Source organism: Vulpes vulpes, chromosome 7, assembly GCF_048418805.1.
Source record: "Vulpes vulpes isolate BD-2025 chromosome 7, VulVul3, whole genome shotgun sequence".
In the NCBI taxonomy this organism is placed as follows: Eukaryota; Metazoa; Chordata; class Mammalia; order Carnivora; family Canidae; genus Vulpes; species Vulpes vulpes.
Genome location: NC_132786.1, coordinates 10008955 through 10023526, shown reverse-complemented (window position 1 = coordinate 10023526; position 14572 = coordinate 10008955). Strand labels below are relative to the sequence as shown.

At 40.9% G+C, this 14572-nt stretch overlaps 1 protein-coding gene across 2 annotated transcripts in view; it reads right to left on the bottom strand.

The window, feature by feature from the left end:
- Positions 1-488: 488 nt before the first annotated feature.
- Positions 489-14572, bottom strand: part of ZC3HAV1 (zinc finger CCCH-type containing, antiviral 1) — a 61866-nt gene continuing 47782 nt past the window's right edge. For both annotated transcript variants that reach the window (XM_025982146.2, XM_025982147.2), the window contains one exon: positions 489-4846. In XM_025982146.2, the coding sequence (XP_025837931.2) occupies positions 4581-4846 (266 nt within the window). In that variant the 3' untranslated portion in view covers positions 489-4580. The remainder of the gene's footprint in view (positions 4847-14572) is intronic.

The following is a 14572-nucleotide window of genomic DNA, read 5'->3' as shown; positions in this document are numbered from 1 at the left end:
GGAGTTGAGTTTTAAGGATTCAGGCAGCTCCTTGTAAGTTCTATGAGTTGTCTTCCAACTCAGATTCTGAAGCTAGTTCTCAAAGAAACTGCTGACCCCTCCAAGCACACTTGTCTGGCACAGGCTTTTATGAAGTCACTCCACTGGTAGGACAATTTTGCCAATACCCATTGATATTTTTAACTTTTGTGTTTCAGCCAGGCCTTGTTGCCATGCCTGGGGCCAAAGGGAAAGGTATATTCATAGTTGCCAGCCTCTCTTTTTCTAAGCCCAGGCCAAAGATGTGCCAACTAACCACGGGTTCCTCCATCACCATTACCCTGCCTCTCCCTGGCAGTGTATTGACAGCCCCTTGGTCATCAAGTCCTGGAATGAAAAAGCCAGTAAGAAAAACCACATCCTCTAACCCCCCATTGAATAAATTAGTGTCTGCAGCTGATTATCTTTTTGGAGATACCTAGAAATAAAAAGTCAATTCAGGCAGCAAGGCAAAATTAGTATTTCTCTTTATTGGAGAGTCTCGAATTACACTTGAAGAAGAAGAAATACAGCTCAACCCCTGAAATGTAAATATTTGAGCTTACTTTATTCGACAAAATATATCCAATGTATCAAACACTGAACTAAGTATCAGGTATGGCACAGTGAACAAGGCTGTTGACTCAGCCCTCAAGGAGCTTACATTCTTATGCAGAAAGCAGACAACAAGTTGGACAAATGCTAAAAATGAACAAAGGAAGGCACAAAGTTTTTTAAAGATTGGGGGTTTGGGAAGCAAGCATCGAATCTATTCTATAGAAGGACTCCTTACGAAGGTAAAAGTAAACTAATCTGAGGATGCTAGACATATTACTAAGTCAGTGGTTCTCACTGCGGTATTTTGGAAATGGATGGGCTATTGGCTTCATAATCAGTGGGAACGATTACTACCATTTGAGTAGATGCAGCCACGGAGAACGGATGACCTGTATTGGATGGGTTAGTCCCACAAAACGAAGAATTATTCTGTACTCTATTCGCCTTTTTAATGTCCTTCTAGACATTTATGAAGGACTTGCAGCTCGCCAAAGAGTATCATTCATTTTCTCGTCTTAGACCATCTGTTATCCTTCTACCAGTTAATTTTGCTCTTTTCCTAACCACATACCTTCTCAGTATGTTATGACTTACCCTAACACTGATTTTCATCCTAGTGTCACCCCTACCTCTCACCTTTCATTTTCCTGTACTTCTTTATAAGAAGTAGCCTCTGAATGACTCTGAAATTCAAACCTATTCACTGGAAGTAGGAGTAAATTTCTATTACATGATGTCGTAGAGCATAGTCATGCCTGAGCATTTACACACTGAAACTCATTTTCATTACAAATTTTTTTACTGATGAATGGATAAAGAATATGTGGTCAATACATACAGTGGAATATTACTCAGCCATTCAAAATGACAAATACCCATTTGCTTCCACGTGGATGGAACTGGAGGGTATTATGCTGAGTGAAGTAAGTCAGTCGGAGAAAGACAATCATTATATGGTTTCACTCATACGGGGAATATAAAAAATAGTGAAAGGGATTATAGGGGAAAGGAGAGAAAATGAGTGGGAAAAATTAGAGAGGGTGACAAAACATGAGAGACTCCTAACTCTGGAAACGAACAAGGGGTAATGGAAGGGGAGGCAAGTGGGGATGGGTGACTGGGTGACGGGCACTGGGGGGGGGGTACTTGATGGGATGAGCACTGGCTGTTATACTATATGCTGGCAAATCGAACTCCAATGTAAAAATATATATATAAAAAAAATTCTTTCCTTCTGTTTCTCCATTATAACTGAGTCGGTGTGTTAAATGGGTTTGTAAAGAAATTCACGTGTATAGATAGGTTGTATCACCTAGGAGTCCTCTCAGGCCAACGAAGGGGATGTGACAAAATGTTACTGGTCTGGAAAGGGTGAGTAGATCTGATGGGGTTTGCAATCGCCCTATAACTGGGGGGAGGAAAGGGTGCTATCGGCACTTTGTATATGAGAGGCAAGTATGTGGAACATTTTGCAATATACTGGACAGTTCCCCATGATAAGAAACTATTCTGCACCCTACACGAATTTTGAATGTCTCGCTAGACATTCTTGTATGACCTACAGTTCGTCTGCAAAAAATAGAATATTTCCTCATTTTCTCCATTTCGACAATCCGTAGATTTTCTTGCATAGTATCTTTATTTCATTTAAGGCTATTTCGATATTTCTCTTATAAGTACTATCATATGCAATAAGTTATGCATCACTAGTTTTTATTCTAAGGTCCACTCCTATCCCTGCTTTTTCATTTTCCCATACTATGTATAAAATCAGGTTTGATCTACCTTCTTGTAAATTTGCTCATTATAGGTAGGTGTAAACATCTGACTACTTAATTAGGTCTTCTAATAGGGTCGTGCCCAAGTAACATACCTTTTGTTTTCCTTTTATGTTCATGTTAATTTTGATTAATTTTAAATTTACTTCCAAAATTATATGTACGTAGAGTATATTACAATTGGATTGCACTTTGAGGATAATAAAACAGATGTTACAATGTATTTGCCCAAAAAAAGAAAAAAAAAAGGCAGGCTTATTCATTGAGAACCACTGAGCTAGGGAAAAGGAGTACTAAAGAACTGCAAGTAAACTAGCCAAGAGTGGCTTGGGTGGAAGAAAATAAATAATAGAGGGCAGGGAAGGGTGAAATCATGTGGGGCTGTAATAATGATTTTGAACTTTATTCTAAAGGCATGATCAGATTTGTGTTTTTAAAGATTGTTATATAAAAAATGTTAAAATACAACCATTCTTACTGCTAAGTAAAGAACACCTCAGAAGGGGACAAAGAAATATTTGAAAAACTGGACTTCCCCCAAGCTTGGGGGAAGGAGAGGAAGAAGTCAATGATGACTTCTGGAAACAATACTAGGGGAGAAAATGATTCGTTTGAAGGAGGCTGATTGAAAATTCCATTCGGGACATGTTGCTTTAGAGGCATCTATGAAATATCCAACTAGAGATGTCTCATGGACAACCAGAGTTGGACAAATTGCATCTCTGAACACATGAGAACCGAGATCAAGAAATCAAAGCTCCAAAGCATACCACCATTAAAAAAAAAAAAAAAGTGAATGAGAGTAACTATTTGTGACAAGCCTCCCAGAAAATAACTCTGCCTTAAAAAATCTCTATACATTTGTTGCTGGTGGAGTCCTTTAAACCAAGGGGTTGTGGAGATGTTTGAACTGATCTACAATCTGATATAAAATCAACTCCAATGCTAAGTAACTTTTATAACATGTCTGCTGGCAGGAGCCATAACAGGAAACTGGTGAATGCTGAAAAGGAGAACTGGAAGGAAAAACCTGCTTCATGATAAGGAAAGAACTCTTGGTCCAGGAACCTCAACTGCTTTGAAAACTGACTGTACTACAATGCTGTACAATCCGTTATATTTAGAAAAAAGAAGCCCCTTTGCAGGTGCAAGACCTGTTTGAGGCATTATTCTCTTTGTTCTGATTCCGTGCTCACCAGGAAACAAATCTCGACTCCTTAAGGAGCCCATCCTTCAGTGGGGATGGCTTGCTCCCAATTCCTTGGTGAGCCTCATTTGCTACAGCGAACGACTACAACAGCACTCAGGTTTATCAGTCGTGCTTCTGTGAATCTGGTTACTGCAACTCAGACCTCCCAAAATACAGACGCTTTCATTAAAGTCCAACCTAAAAACCTTCTCTATAATCATATATTAGAATATACATGTCTACTTTGCCATAATTATATAAAGAACCCAAATGGGCAATTAACTCCAGTGGGTCGCTTTTCTCTGAGCCACACTTTGCGGCTCTTTTTATTGCATTCCGGACAATCAACCTGGATGGAGCCCCCTAAGTAAACATAGAGATAAAGAAATGTGTGCCCCAACTCAGTCTTATCTCGAAGGTACAGTACAGTTATACCTGTAATGGCATTTATTTTGTTTTGTTTTCTTTTTTTGTAATGGCATTTAAATGATCTTTTCTTCTCCCTTCCCCCAGCATTTTTCTAAACCCCACCCCCACCCTTCCATAATCTTCTATCCAAGGTGGGACGGTCTAATGTGCTTACTTACATAGGCAATTTTTAGATTTCTCTCAAATTGCCCAAATTAATTTTCTTTCAATTAAACCAAGACAAAACCATGCCATACACTAAACAAAGAATAAGTAGCTGGGAGAGAAACTTGTTGCAGTTAAAGATGTTTTAGAAATCCGACTTTTCCCAGTTCTATCTAAGACGGTGATTCCCAAACTTTATGACACATTCGAACCCTTGCAATTCAAAGATTAACACTGCCCAGCTCCCATACCGGAAACAGTGGTTCAGTTGGCACAGGGTGCAATCTGAACACTGGAATTCTTAGCCTCCCACATGATTCAAATGGGTAGCAAACTTTGGGAACCACTGATCTAAAGCAGTTGATAACTAAATGAGAAATGTAAAAGTGTACTATTGGGGCAATCTGGCTCTGTAAGTGAACAGAATGGTGATGGCCTCCTTTATGACGCTGTATTCATCATTTCTAACTAATCACACAGGCTTTCTCTGGTTCAGTATATTCAATCACGTATTGTGGGTAAATCTGATCTTTCTCGTAGATGACAAAAATGGAAGGATTCAACTTTACATCCACATAGCTGTCATACGGTGGTGGAGGAGGGTTTAGGCTTTCCCTATATCCTTGAGTAAAATCTCCAACCAGGACTCGAGCTACAAACATAACCATGTTTTTGGTATCATACTGCTGATCTTTATGGGAATAGATGGCATCCTTTGTGAAGTAAATTCCTAGAAATAATCAGAAGAAGAAAAAGGGTAAGAATTATTATGAAAAAATGGTATATAGTTTGCAAGATTATTTACGTACCATCAGATGATGGACATTAACTAAGCACACGGCAGTAACACCTTACTGGTACTTAGAAACTTTCCTTCGTACTTAAAAAAATGTGTTTTGGGGGATCCCTGGTTGGCTGGTGGTTTGGCGCCTGCCTTCAGCCCAGGGCATGATCCTGGAGTCCCAAGATCGAGTCCTATGTCAGACTCCCTGCATGGAGCCTGCTTCTCTCTCTGCCTGTGTCTCTGCCTCTCTCTCTCTCTCTCTCTCTCTCTCATAAATAAATAAATAAATAAATAATAAAATCTTTTTTAAAAATGTGTTTTATGCAAGTTAATTTGAATCCAGTATATAACCCTACTGAAATAACAGAAACATTTGCTACCATGCAGGGGCTCCCAGTGAAGGTGTGGTGTGAGCCACTTGCTACAGTAAGTAGCGATGATGTCACAGCAGCCCAACTCATGCAAATCATGCAGGGTGAGTTGAATTGTAACCTGATGAACCAAAGCTACTCCAGCAGAGACCTTTTTATATTATGTACATTTTAAGGGACAAAGGTCATTTACTACTGATGGGAAGGTCCTAGAAAACGTAAAAGAAGGATGTGTAGCATAAGCAACCAACTGACCCTGGTAGAGCTTTTCAAAGCAGTTGATCTATTATTGTCCTCCTCGAGCATAAAACAACCTCTCTATCACGGAGGTCTCCCTCCCTTTTATTTTTTTTACACTTTATTATTTATTTATGAGAGAGAGAGAGACAGCATGTATGCATGGGTGGGGGGGCAGGGGGAGAAGGAGAATCCCAAGCAGGACTTCACAGTGTGGAGCCTGAGGCACGGCTCCATCTCACATCCCTGAGATCATGACCTGAGCTGAAATCAAGAGTCAGACATATAACCCACAGAGCTGCCCAGGCACCCTCGCATCACTGAGGTTTCTATACTCAGCAGATCAACAATGATTTCCTGACAAACTGAAATTTCTTTTTTTGTTTTTGTTTTTGTTTTTAAAGATTTTATTTATTTATTCATGAGACACACAGAGAGAGAGAGAGAGGCAGAGAGAGAGGCAGAGACACAGGCAGAGGGAGAAGCAATCTCCATGCAGGGAGCCTGATGTGGGATTCGATCCCTGGTCTCCAGGATCATGCCCCGGGCCAAAGGCAGGCTCTAAACTGCTAAGCCACCCAGGGGTCCCTGAAATTTCTTATATTAATTTTTGTCACTGCCAGATACTTTTCTCTATATCTTTTATTGAAAAGATTTATTTATTTGAGAGAGACAGAATGGCGTGGGGGCGAGGGTTGTGCAGGGGGAGAGGGAGAAGCAGACTCTTGCTGAGCGGGGAGCCTGACACGGACCCTGGGATCATGACTGGAGCCAAAGTCAGCTGCACAGCCAACCATACCCACCCAGGTACCCCATTTTCTCTCTTTTTAAAGAAATGTGGGGGCGCCTGGGTGGCTCAGTGAGTTAAGTGTCTGACTCTTGATTTCAGTTCAGGTCATGATCCCAGGGTTGTGAATTTGGGCCCCAACTCAGGCTCTGTGCTCATCAGGGAATCTGCTTGAGATTCTTTCTCCCTCTCCCTCTGCCCTTACCCCCACTTACATATTAAATAAATAAATAAATAAATAAATAAATAAATAAATAAATAAAATATTTAAAAGGAAAAAAGAAATGTGTATGGGGCACCTGGGTGGCTCAGTCAGTTAAGTGTCTGACTCCTGATTTTGGCTCATGACCTCAGGGTCATGGGATGGAGCCCCACATCTGGCTCCATGCTCAGCAGGGAATCTGCTTAAGATTCTCTCTCTCTCTCGGGAATGCCTGGCTGGCTCAGCAGTTGAGCATCTGCCTTCGGCTCAGGGCATGATTCCAGGGTCCTGGGATTGAGTTCTGCATCAGGCTCCCCACAGGGAGCTGGCTTCTCCCTCTGCCTGTGTCTCTGCCTCTCTCTCTCTGTATCCCTCATGAATAAATAAAGTCTTTAAGATTCTCTCTCCATCTCCCTCTGCCCTTCCCCCACTGCTTGCACTAAATAAAATCTTTTAAAAAATTAGATATGTGTATATTTGCAAATTCTGATTTTCTATGAAAAGTTAATTAGTAAAATGAATTTGTTTCATTTATGTAACAAGTGTTTAATATTTTTTCATGTATCTGGCTTAGTTTTTTATTACTGATTTTAAAAAAATATTTTAGATGTTTGAATTCCAGAAATACTGCTTATCCTGAGTAGATCAGATGCTGGATATTCTGAGTAAATGATGTTCAAATATTTGGAATAAGAAATGAAAGTCCAGGGTGCCTGGGTGGCTCAGTCTGCTTTTGGCTTGGGTCATGATCCTAGGTCCTGGGATCGAGCCCCACATCAGGATCCCTGATCAGTGGAGAACCTGCTTCTCCCTCTCCCCTCTACCTCTCCCTGCCCCTGGTGCTCACGTGCACTCTCTCCCAAATAAATAAATAAAATCTCAAAAAAATAAAAAAGAAAGGAAGAGAAAGAAGAAAGAAAGAAAGAAAGAAGAAAGAAAGAGAAAGAAAGAAAAAAGAAAATGAAAAAAAAAAAAGAAAATGAAAGTCCACTTATACTGACCTACCATTTTCCTGCCTGCAGTCCCTCAAAAACACAGTGACCAGCTTGGTGGGGATTCTCTGACCCATTTCTAGGCATTTACATACATATATAACACATTTACTCTGGTAGTTTGATGTTCTTTTATTTGTTAATTTTAGGATTATACTGTATGAACTGTTCTGCATTTTTCTACACTCTAGTCCTGGAAATTTTGCTGTCACTCCGTTTAACTCCACCTCATTCTTTTTAATGACTGCACAGGATTCCATTGTATGGATGTTCAATTTAACTACCTTTGTATTGATTAAAATATAGGTTGCTTTTACTTTTTGCTATGGTTTTGAACCAAGAACAGTTCTAAATAAATACTTTTAAGACATCCTAGTAAACATACCTTTGAGAGCCTGTATAAGCATTTCTATAGAATAGATTGCAAAACTATAATGGCTGAGTCAAAGGACATGTGAATATTATATTTTGACAGAGATTACAAATTGTCCTCCAGAAACAGTCTAAAAATTTTACCAGCAATGGAGAAAGTCCCATTTCTCCAAACCTTGCCAACATTGGATATCAATGATCTTTTTAATTTTTGTCAATACGAAGTGTGAAAAATTTTAATATGTGTTTCCCTCAATACTAGTGACATTAAGCATCTTCTCATATGCTTATTGGCATATTTCATAAGCTCTTTCTTGCAACTGCTTTTCCCTTTCTTTTTTTCCTGTTGTATTTTTGTCTTTCTTTTTTTACTGGTGTGTGACCAAAATAAGCTTACATTTAAAAGACAGTGTCCATACAGATCTTTTATTTTTTTTCATACAGATCTTTTTATAATCTTATTAAGTAGGCCAGTAGATAATTGGAAAATGATCAAGGACAAAACCAAAAATCATCATCCCACCACAATTCTATTGGGTCACCAGCCTTCCCTCCTAGCCGGTTCCCACTCTCAGTTTTACCAGATGGCCAAATATAGATGTATTCTATACTACTCTGCTATCCCCTGAGTATAGAGGCTGTGCCTTCTTTATTTTGCTTTTTAAAAAAGATTTTCTTTATTTATTTGAGAGAGAGAGAACTTGTGCACAAGCCAGGAGAGGGAGCAGGAGAAGAGGGAGGGGGAGAAGTGAAGTTCCCACTGTGTAGGAAACCCAACAAGGGCTTGATCCCAGAATCCCAGGATCATGATCCAAGCCAAAGTCAGATGCTTAACCGACTGAACCACCCCGGCACCCCTGTGCCTTCTTTATTTTTATTATTTCTCATTTGATGGACGCCCACTACAAACTCTCGATCACACTACCCACCTCTGTGCATCATAGTATAATCATAAGTCATTTCTAAGTGTCTGCAAAGAGCCATTCCTAAAGCCATTCCTCAAAGGTCAATTTCTGGAACTACTAAACAATTTTTTTTAAGATTTTATTTATTTATTCAGGAGAGACACAAAGAGAGAGGCAGAGACACAGGTAGAGAAAGAAACAGGCTCCCCACAGGGAGCCCAAAGCGGGACTCAATCCCTGGACCCCAGGACCATGCCCTGAGCCAAAGGCAGGCGCTCACCCACTGAGCCACCCAGGTGCCCCACTTCTAAACAATTTAAGCTATTTTGTAAGGAGATCTTTCTAAAACATATATATTTCTCTGATTTAAAAAATAGAACAAGTCATTTTGCTCTTTTCCTGATGCATCGGATGTAGATATTAATTCTGATATACGGTGTTACAACATAGGGGGGCCCTCTTGAGTTACTAAGGGGGACAGAGCCATTTACTCCTTTACTAATGGTCTATACACAGCTTGAAAACAATGTTAAGCTGTGTTTGTGTCTCGTAGATCATTTCCCCTCTCATTCTCCACTTAAAACTGCTAACTTTCTTCTTGCTGCCACCTCTAGCATCTCTCGACTCCCACTCCACACTTGCTGGGCTGAGAAAAACAAAAACAACAACCACCACCACTGTTTTGAAATAAGACCAAATGATTCTGCGAAGCTCCCGAGAAAAAACATACACAATCTTCAGCACAGGAATTTTATGACAACAACTCAGGCTATTCATAACACAGTTGTTCACTCTTTCCAATTCCAAGTTCTCTTTCAGAAAGCGAATATTTCCAGATAAGTGAAATCCAGCTATGCATGTAAAAGGTGTCAAATAAATAGTATGGATTTACTGGTAAAAATATATTTGACTTAAAGCAAATGGAATAAAATCAAGAGACAAAAATTTCATCCATATTTTTCTTGAGTGTGCATTTTTATCGCTTGATAAAGCCATAAAACTTATTTGCAACATTCAGAGATAGTTGTGTATATTTCAATGGCACAAAGTTACTTTTATACTTGTTAAATTAATTTTTTCTATTTTATAATAAAGTCTGAGTACTAATTTGATTATTCAGCTATTTTTTAAAGATTTATTTTTTTTAAAGATTTATTTATTTATTCATGAGAGAGAGAGAGAGAGAGAGAGGCAGAGACACAGGCAGAGGGAGAAGCAGGCTCCACGCAGGGAGCCTGATATGGGACTCAATCCTGGGACTCCAGGACCACGCCCTGGGCCAAAGGCAGGCGCCAAACCGCTGAGCCACCAAGGGATCCCCCAAGATTTATTTATTTATTTTAGAGAGAGAGAGAGAGAGAGAGGAGAGAAAGCACACGCAAGCACAGGGAAGGGCAGAGAAAGAGAGAGAGAGAATCTCAAGCAGGTTCCATATCCAACACAGAGCTGGACCTGGGGCTTGATCTGATGGCCCTGAGATCATGACCTGAGTTGAAATCAAGAGTCAGACATTTAACCCACCGAGCCACCCAGGGGCCCCCAACTATTTTTTTAAAGTAATCTCCATGGTTAATGGTTAATATGGGGCTTGAACTCACAACCCCCAGAAATCAGGAGCTGCACATTCTACCACCTGAGCCAGCCTGGTGCCCCTAATTCAGCTATTTTTGTTTACCAGTGATAACCAAACGAAAGACAAATGAAGCCAATGACAAAAGATTCTTTATACAGGTATTCTAGGTCTTTGTAGGACATCTTTATCATTCACCATTCAGAAAAGAGTAGCCATTACCCTAAAGAACTGATTTTTTTCCCCAAAGGATCATCAGTTGTTTTTAAAAATCACATTTCTGGGATCCCTGGGTGGTGCAGCGGTTTGGCGCCTGCCTTTGGACCAGGGCGCGATCCTGGAGACCCGGGATCGAATCCCACGTCGGGCTCCTGGTGCATGGAGCCTGCTTCTCCCTCTGCCTGTGTTTCTGCCTCTCTCTATCTCTCTGTGACTATCATAAATAAATAAAAATTTAAAAAAAAATTAAAAAAAAAATCACATTTCTATAATGTGGAATCAATATTTTTTTAAGTGAGCCAACCCTAAGACCCAACCCTGTAGCCTGCTCTCCTAAGACTTAGACTCAGTCTTCTTGCAAATACCTCTTTCAAGTGAACCCCAGTATCCTCTTCATCCCTCTACCTGCATCTAGACCACCCTCATTTCTAGCCTGGACTTTTTTTTTTAAAAAGATTTATTAAGAGAGGGATGCCTGGGTGGCTCAGTGGTTGAGTATCTGCCTTCAGGTGGGGTCGTGATCCCAGGGTCCTAATGGCTTATATCCTCCGTGGGGAGCCTGCTTCTCCCTCTGCCTAGTGTCTGACTCTCTCTCTCTCTCTCTCTTTCTCAGTCTTTCATGAATAAATAAATAAAATCTAAAAAAAAAAAAAAGATTCATTGAAAGGGAGGGGAGAATGGCCGAGGGAGAAGAAGAGAGCATCTTCCACAGACTCCACACTGAGCACAGAGCCCAGAGTGGGGCCCAAACTCATAATCTGAGATGAGGAGGATGTGAGCAGAAACCGAGAGCCAGTTGCTTAACCAGCTGAGCCACCCAGGTGCCCCATAGACTCTTAAATTGACCTCCTTACCTGCTTTCTCTCCTATAGGCTTGGTCCCACCTATCCTTTCTCACAACGCAGCCAGAGTCATTGGTACTTCCTTCTCAAAGCCATTGGTGGTTTGTGATTGACCTCTGGATAAAAATCCCTCCCCTTAGCATGGCTTCCATGGTGTTTCAGGAGCACACACTGACTTCCTCCTCCAGCCTTATCCTTAGTCATTCCCACCAGATCTTAAATGTCCTGTGCTGCTACAGCCTCCCCAGCCTTTGGCAATCTCCAGTCTTCATAAACGCTCTTCTCCCAACTTGTCCGTTTTGTTTTGTTTTGTTTTCTGCCAAGCTAGCTTTTGTAAATTGTCCTACAGGTCATACTTAGGTCATACTTAAGACTTCACAATATGCTGTCTTCCTGTAATCTATTCATTTTTTTCATTTATTTAGTATAACTGACATAATGGGATAACATTGTGTTTTTTTTTTCTCTTAACAATTCTTTATACATAACCATCTTTTATTTTGGCCAGACATATTCTTTGTCTCAGAGAGGATAAGAATCACTATGGAAGGACTCTATAAGGAGAAAGAAAAGATCGTGGCCAGCTTTTGACTACTAAAATAGGACCTGGATATACATTGTAAAAAATGGACTTTGTTAACTAGAACTCTGAATAACACCAGGGAAAGGAACATTCTTCTAGGTTGGGAGTCAGAACAGGTCAAGTTGGCTCTAACTCAATTATTCGGGCATCGTGGGCTCCATCCACCATGCTGGGCCTGTCAGGAATAATAGAGAGGAGTCCTGCGGCAGAGGAATGTGTCCCACTTCCTATGTGGAATGCCAACCTTCCAATTACCCATAGATTCTTTTGGGTTTTCTATACAGACACTCATATTACCAAAAATGATATTTTTGTCTCTTTCTTTCCAACCATTTAGCATTGAGAGATACCTGGGTTGCAGAATCTTGGGAGATGTTATAGATGTCGATGCCTGCAGCACCCTGGATCCCAAACAAGTTACCTGGCCTCCTATGCCTCTCATCGGGCCTCTTGAATCCAGTTTATAACCAAGACAGGTCCTTGTTTGCTTAGCTACCTTAGCACAAACATGTGCTTCTTTTTCTAACTTCACCTCACTTCCACTTTTTGTGCAAATCTGAGTTTTTATCATCTCCTTTGACTGTGAAGTTCGGTGGCTTTTACCTGTTGTTATTCTCAGTCCAGACTGCTCAGCAGGTCTGGTTCCGCTTCCCAGCTCTTACCAACTCTCCAACTAACCCGTCTTCCATTCTGATCCTCCATCTCCCAACAGATGCCCTCTTCCCACCTCCAATTTATCAAAAAGTAGCCCATAACCCTTCTATCATTCCAGGCACATCTTACTCTCCTGACACTCTCCTTAACACAGTCACATACAAAATCATGCCATCTAACAGCCTAACTGGAGTGGTTTCACACATGCAAAGGGGGGTCTTTTGTTTTCCCTCAGAGAGGAGCAGGATCTCTAAAGTCTACCAGTTGGCTTCTTTTAGGACAACTGCCCGAACTTTTTAAGATTGTGGGCCCAGTGAGGTTGCCACCTGGATGGCTCAGTCGGTTCAGCATCTGCCTTTTGCTCAGGTCATGATTCCACATCCTGCGATCGAGCCCCACATTAGGCTCCCTGCTCAGTAGGGAGTCTGCATCTCTTTCCCTCTGCCCCTCTCCCCCATTCATGTTCTTGCTCGCTCTGCTCTCCCTCTCTGTCAAATAAATAAATTTAAAAGAAAATCTTCAATAAACAACAACAACAACAAAAAAGATTACAGACCCAATGGTTTGTATCTATCCAGGACTGATACCATCAGTGGATATCAGTGATAGAAATGGAAAGTTGGGGCAGCCTGGGTGGCTCAGCGGTTTAGCGCCTGCTTTCCGCCCAGGGCATGATCTTGGGGTCCTGGGATCGAGTCCCACGTTGGGCTTCCAGCATGGAGCCTCCTTCTCCCTCTGCCTGTGTCTCTGCCTCTCTCTCTCTGTCTCTCAAGAATAAATAAATAAAATCTTAAAAAAAAAAAAAGAAGTGGAAAGTTGATACTAAAAACAAATACAAACAAAACAAAAACACCTCCCAACTCCGTGAAACAGGAGGCAGGCCAAGTGGAAGGATCACTGTCTTCTTAAGGGGAGGTGGCTTGGGAACACAGGGCAGAGATCCCGGACAGACACCTTGTCTATCTGTGAGAACTGCAGACTCCATCTTTGCCCCCTTGTTCCACACCAGTCACAGGGGTTTTTCCTGGCTCTCAAGGACTCTCCTCTTTTCCCAACTTAAAGGAGAAGTGTTAGTAAGTAACATGATCAAACTGTCAAGATAAATTTCAGAGGGTTTCAGTGCTCTTTCACATACAAAAGAGGAAAAACAGACTACACGCCCATGTATGCCACTATCCCAGCCAATTACAGCCAAGACCTACGAACACTAATGTACCATGTGTCCACTTCTTCTGATAAATATTCCTTTGCGTTCTAACATAAGAAAGACATATTTCACTCAAGGTGGACATCCCTCTTCCCCCAAACATTTCTAGGTAAGTTTTAGTGATGCAGTTTTTTTTAAGTTTATTTATTTAAGTAATCTCTACACCCAACATGGGACTTGAACTCATGACCCCGAGATCAAGAGTCGCATGCTCTTCCAACTGAGCCAGTCAGGTATCCCTTTATTGATGCATTTAAACCTAATAAACATGAACTTCTTATCAAATCATTCCCCAGCTTAAAATCCTTCATTAGCTTCCTGTGCCCTCAGCATCACGTCTCAACTGTTTCCTGTGTAGCCATATATTATACCATTCATTGCTCAGTCTCCACAGGGACTCTACAATGTAGATGATCCTTCCTGTGCCTTTCCTTGGGAATACCTCTCCAGCCAGGTTCGGTGTCCACAGGACCTGTTCACTCCCTCTACAGTAGTTGCACATTTGCAACCATTTAATTATGTGAAGTAATTTTGCTGGGAGGCCATGTCTACTTTGTTCACTGCTATGTCCTCAGTATCTAGTGTATAGAAGTCACTCAAAAATATTTGTTGTCTGACTGATTGGTTTCTTGCTTTCTGCAGTGAGTGTGAATGTAATCATGAGTTAAGTGCACTTCAAAACTTGATATACTATTAGTTGTTCTCTTAAGATGAGTGATTCGTTGTGTTTG